We start from the raw sequence: 6,142 nt of genomic DNA on the forward strand, positions 1-6,142 counted from the left end.
AAATACATAAAGCGCTTTTCTGGCTGGCTTCTTCGGAAATGAACAAAGGAGCCTAGGGCCAAAATCGAACTAAGTCAACCTAAAACTCCTTTGTTCATCTACGAAGAAGCCAACCGATGACTTAAGCCAGCCAAATATGCGCTTTATGTATTTCAACCCTAAGGTAGACAATTAAGCGCTTTACGTGTTCCCACCTTTATGCATTCTTACTTTAAGCATGTAAAGAAGGCTTTTTACATGCCTAATGTAAGAATGTATCTGCACCTTAAGGGTGGAAATACATAAAGCGCATATTTGGCTGGCTTAAGTCATCGGTTGGCTTCTTCGTAGATGAACAAAGGGGTTTTAGGTTGACTTAGTTCGATTTTAGCCCTAGGCTCCTTTGTTCATTTCCGAAGAAGCCAGCCGATGACTTAAGCCAGCCAAATATGCGCTTTATGTATTTCCACCCTAAGTCCATTGAATATTTACAAATCAGTGATAAGTCCCTATTTTCTATAGGAATCTGATCCTTAAAAACTAGCATAAAATAGTCATACGAACATGAAATGGAAAATATCTTCCACATAAAAGTTTTTATTACATATTTCCATAGAACAAGAATTGGGACCACAGATATTTTTTGAATGTAAATATTTCATTCAAGTTATTTTTTTGTAAAAAAATACAATTTTTATTTATGAAACAAAAATATGTTTGCATATACATAGGTATGTACAAAATACAAAGCATTATTTACAACAATATGTACAAATAAAATTTTGGCAAAATGGGTGTGTAGGAAGTGAGCTTAAGCCCAGCCACCGGATGGTTGCCAGCCTCCACCACCACCGCCACCTGAAGACCAACCGCCACCACCTCCGCCGCCATGGCCACCACCTCCACCGCCTCCCAATTTGATTATTTTGATGATTTTGGTGGAACCACCGCCGCCGCCACCACCACCTCCTCCTGATGACCAACCGCCGCCACCTCCACCACCTCCTCCAGATGACCAGCCACCACCACCTCCGTCGCCGCCTCCTCCTCCACCACCTAAGCTAATGACTTTCACGATTTTAATATCACCACCGCCGCCTCCTCCGCCACCACCACCACTGGACCAACCACCTCCTCCACCACCGCCAGACGACCAATCACCGCCGCCTCCACCACCACCAGAAGACCAACCGCCACCTCCGCCGCCACCACCACCATCTTCTGTTATTATTTTAATTATTTGTACACCGCCACCGCTGCCACCACCGCCTCCGCCACCCGAAGACCAGCCTCCTCCACCTCCTCCTCCGCCACCACTAGACCAGCCGCCACCTCCGCCAGGCTTTGGTTTGGCTGTTACCGAAGCAACACCAATTATGAGTAAACAAACAAAAGCCTGAAATATAGAAAAAAAATAAAATTTAAATTTTATGGCGAACCCGCTGGGATTGAGGACCAAAATCACTAACACTATTTAAGAGATACAAAAGGATAATTATTATTATTTTTTGTACAATAAATAAATTAATACATTTTAAAGCATAATTTAAGGCGGAGTGGTAACAATTAAGGTGAGAGTGCATAAAAGGTTTTTTGACAGGCTTAAATGTGGGAATACATAAAGCGCTTATCTGGCTGGCTTATGTCATCGGCGGCTTCTTCGAAAATGAACAAAGGAGCCTAGAGCCAAAATCAAACTAAGTCAATCTGAAGCTCCTTTGTTCATATACGAAGAAGCCAGGCGATGACTTAAGCCAACCAAATATGCGCTTTATGTATTTCCACCCTAATTCCTTTTAAATGACAAAACTTGGAACAAGATACTTGCGCATCGAATTGTTTTATAGCTTATTTTGTTCGATGAGATTATAAGAGTGGACAATATTTAGTCGATAAAGGAGCTTTAGGAGGATTTAGATCAATTTTTGGCCCAGAACTTAAGGTGGGAATACATAAAGCGCTTTTCTGACTGGCTTAAGTCATCTACTGGCTTCTTCGGAAATGAACAAAGGAGCCTAGGGCCAAAATCGAACTAAGTCAACCTAAAACTCTTTTGTTCATCTACGAAGGAGCCAGCCAGAACCGAGAAGTTTTAGGTTGACTTAAGGTGGGAATACATAAAACTCTTTTTTGACTGGCTTAGAAAGGAGCATAGAGCCAAAATTGAATTAAGTCAACCTAAAACTCCTTTGTATCTCTACGAAGAAGCCAGCCAAAAAAGCGTTTTATATAATCTCACCTTTAGGCCTTTGCTCGCTCGTTGCTCTTTTACGAAGATGCCAACCAGCTGTCATAAGTCACCGGTTTTAGCGTTTAGACTGCTAAATTCTCTCGAATTCTAGTCCGAAGGCCGGCTGGGACATACCCAAAGGAGAAAATCTCAAGCCCCGGCCGAAGGCCGGCTATTTACAAAAAATGTCAAATTTAGAAAACTTTGGTTCGCGTTAGCCGGTGTATGACATACTCAGAGGAGAAAATCTAAAGCCCCGGCCGAAGTCCTTTTTTTTGTAAAACACCAAAAGAGTTTTAGGTTGACTCAGTTTAATTTTATCCTATAATTTCATGAAAAAAAGCAAATCGGTTACTTATTCCAGTAAAAAAGCCTTTTATGTATCTGCACCTTAAAATGCAGTATATAAAATCTCCATTTGAAAAATGACAAGGTCGAGTTTGTTGGAGAAGGTTTGCCATATTTGATTTATATTGTTTTGCCATGTTCTCACATGTAAAGGCTCTATCAGACGATATGTTATATATGTAGTGTCAAATTTTCCATATGTAGACGTTGCTCACATCGTGTGATACATGGACGACATTTCACTTAGGAAATACATAAGTAAAGTACATTTCATGTCAGAAGAATGCAGGGGAACATTGATATGTCAGCATTTACATTTTTTTTTCAAAAATAAATATATTTTTATATGTTTTCATTATGCGACACCATTCAGAGGTTGTTGTGATATTCCTTTTTTAACAATTTTAATGAATTTGAATAATTTTTCATTTTTAAAATTGGTTTGACAGTTCATTATCCCAGCAGCTGTGTCAATACTTTTCGACCACAGCGAGCCCTATTTTCATCGGAAAAATATAATTTAATCAAAAGTATTGTTTGTTTCTTGTGTGAAAATATACCAAATTAAATTTTTCTTTAAGAAATCATTCATGAAGTATCATATTTTTTTTTTTAAAAATCAATATGATCACAATGTACCCAAAGGAAATATAAAAGACATATGCAAGTGTGTGATAGTGAGAATCATGAGCCATATGTAAAATGGCAAATTTTAACATACACACGAAAGTACACATGGATAATATAAGTGACAGTACATATGTACAACCCTTCTAATAATTGCTTAAAGATGTAAAAAGCAATGTCAGGGTGGCTTGTTTGGTATTCATCATCTCAGTTAAGGTGAGAATACATAAAACTCTTTTTTGACTGGCTTGAGTCATCGACTGACTTCTTCGAATAGAACAAAGGAGAAAAGGGTCAAAATCGAACTAAGTCAACCTAAAACGCCTTTGTTTTTTACGAAGAAGCCAGTCGATGTCTTAAGGAAGCCAAAAAACCTTGTATGTTCTCTCAACTTTTGCCTTATTTTCAAAGTGACGGTAACCCTAAATTGTAGGGATTTGTAATATAGGTTTGGCTGAGTGTAATCCTGGTTTCAGTTGTTCAATTTATTTTGCATGACACATAGCGTAAACCACGGCACAACCCAGTTGCAAGAAATTTATTATTTTTTTTTTTTACATTTTCTTTCGAATCACACTATAAAGTCAAACCCAAAGGATTTTTCTAATTTTATTTTCTGATTGTAGAAATTTTGTTTCACTTTAATTTCCTTTGATTATTCACAACGCACACATGTTTTCCCTTTTTCGAATGTCCTTTGCTTTGATGGCAACTTGTTTTTTTCAAATTCAAAATTTTTGTAACGTACTTTCATGGTGAATTGGGCTTTATTCCTTTTGTTATGGCAGTTCCTCTCCCGTTTCTTGCTTTCTTAGCTAGCAGTGAATTGTGTATCCAAGACTTGTAACTAACTGACTCCAAATGGCAGATGTGCTGTATATTTATACCACCGCACAAAAGAGTGGGGCTTTGTTATTGGATAGTCATCACCGCCACCACCATCGTCATCATCATCATCCTCAGCGTCGCCATCGTCGTTGACACCAACGACAGACAATAACTTGCACTTTTTTCCGCCACGATATTTGTTTCTTTAGCGTTTGTGTGCAGATCTACCTCCCCGTCGGCCTACCTGCCTGAAAATCAGATGAAAAGTCACATCGTTTTATAACCGGAAAAACTTTTTGATAGATAATTGCAATTTTTTGGCAATACTCGGAGAAGAGATGTTTTGCGCAAAGGCTTCTTCAATGGCCAAGTGGCTGAAGATCCCCCCCTACAGGCCCAAATGCAGTGGCAAATGACTAACCAGTTTTGTGGTAATTTTTGTCTGAACTGAAAACTGAAGATGCAGTCCACATTCGTAATACAATGGGTATGGGATGGCGGCTTGTGGGTTTCTGTTGTTGGTTCTGTTGTCTGTTGTTGATGGTGGCGGTGTCCATTTTAATGATGGTTTACTGCGGTGGCATAATGTTTGTTCGATCTGGCCATTGTTCAATAAGGATTTGATTATAATTTCCATAGACACATCTTTTTTGGTGAGACGCGGGTGAAAAGTGAAAGTCTGGAGTGGGAAATTATGCAATGGTGGTAGGGAAATGTGACATAATTTACTAAAAATGCAAGTAACTTAGTGACCATTTTGTGGTACAAAGATGAAACATACATATGTTTCTTATTATTTTCTGTTGGAGAAATTTCCCTGCACTGGGAACAAAAAGAATTGTCTAAATAATTCCACGATAAATCACAGTTTAATATCGGCCTTCTATTTTTAAGGTGAAAATACATACGAGAATTTTTTCCAGCATAAGTCACTGGCTCGCGTTTTCATAAATGAAGATAAGACTTTATGGACCAAAATCGAACTAAGTCAACCTAACATTTTTTTAACATAATGCTAGGAACACAATTGGAGCGAACGACGAATTTTTTCGCGGCGTATGTTCGTCGTCAAAAATAAAAACCATATGTGTATATGGAAGTGCACACAATCACCCGCCGGCGAAAATTTCGTCGGTCGCCGCGAACTCAATTAGCTTTATTTCTATTTCATACGCCGGCGAACGGCGACAAAACAGTACAAGGTGGCCATACTTGTACGAATTTTATGTGTTTTAGTAAATAAAGTTACTTTTTACTTAAAAATTTGTTATGGTCACTCTACTATCTGTTATTCGTATAAAAAAAACATAAATAATTTGTTTATTTATTTGTGCACTTGCGCCTGAGTGAAGATGGATATCAGTGAATTTATAATAGAAAAGATGGACATAACTGAAATTATAAAGAATTATGAGTTCTTGTATAATTTTCATTGTAGTCAACAAATGAGCAAAAAGTAAACAACTTCATCAGCTGTTTTATAATTTCGTCGGTATTGTGTTCCATACGACGAATTTTCGCGGCTCATTTTGTCGCCGCGTAGGGCGAAATTCGTCGTTCGCTCCAATTGTGTTCCTAGCATAAAGGAGAGACCACATGAGGTGAGAATACAAAAAACGCTTTTTTAACTGGCTTAAGGTGGAAATACATAAAGCGCTTATCGGACTGTCCTCTTTGGAAATGAAAAAAGTTACCTAAGGCCAAAATCGAACTAAGTCAACCTAAAATTCCTTTCTTCATCTACGAAGAAAACAGCCGATGACTTAAACCAGCCAAAAATATGGGCTTTATGTATTTCCACTCTTAAGCCATCGCCTGGCTTCTTATGTATTCTCACTTTTTAGGCGAGGGTACATAAGCAGCTTGGCATTATGGCTAAGCATATAAATGTCAAATTATAAAGGGAAACGACGGCAGAAATTGAGTGCGGCTTTGCCATTCCTTTATATGTCACAAAATTGACTGCTTATGTACCCACACCGTTACAGTGAGAACACATGAAACGCTTTTTTTGACTTTCTTAAGTCATCGACTGACATCTTTTACGAAGAAGACTACCGATAATTTAAGCCAGTAAAAAAAATTATAAAGCTGGGCATACATAAAGCGCTTATTTGGCTGGCTTAAGTC

General features: G+C 38.3%; 1 protein-coding gene across 1 annotated transcript; it reads right to left on the bottom strand.

Moving 5' to 3' along the window:
- Positions 1 to 676: 676 nt before the first annotated feature.
- Positions 677 to 4,097, bottom strand: LOC101891365 (uncharacterized). Its single transcript, XM_020038564.2, has 2 exons — positions 3,933 to 4,097; positions 677 to 1,375 (listed from the first exon to the last, which is right to left on the bottom strand). The coding sequence occupies exons 1-2, from the start codon at positions 3,936 to 3,938 to the stop codon at positions 791 to 793; spliced, it is 591 nt and encodes a 196-aa protein (XP_019894123.1). The 5' UTR covers positions 3,939 to 4,097; the 3' UTR covers positions 677 to 790.
- Between the last annotated feature and the right edge of the window lie 2,045 nt (positions 4,098 to 6,142).

The sequence above is a fragment of the Musca domestica genome, unplaced genomic scaffold (genome assembly GCF_030504385.1).
Source record: "Musca domestica strain aabys unplaced genomic scaffold, Musca_domestica.polishedcontigs.V.1.1 14, whole genome shotgun sequence".
In the NCBI taxonomy this organism is placed as follows: Eukaryota; Metazoa; Arthropoda; class Insecta; order Diptera; family Muscidae; genus Musca; species Musca domestica.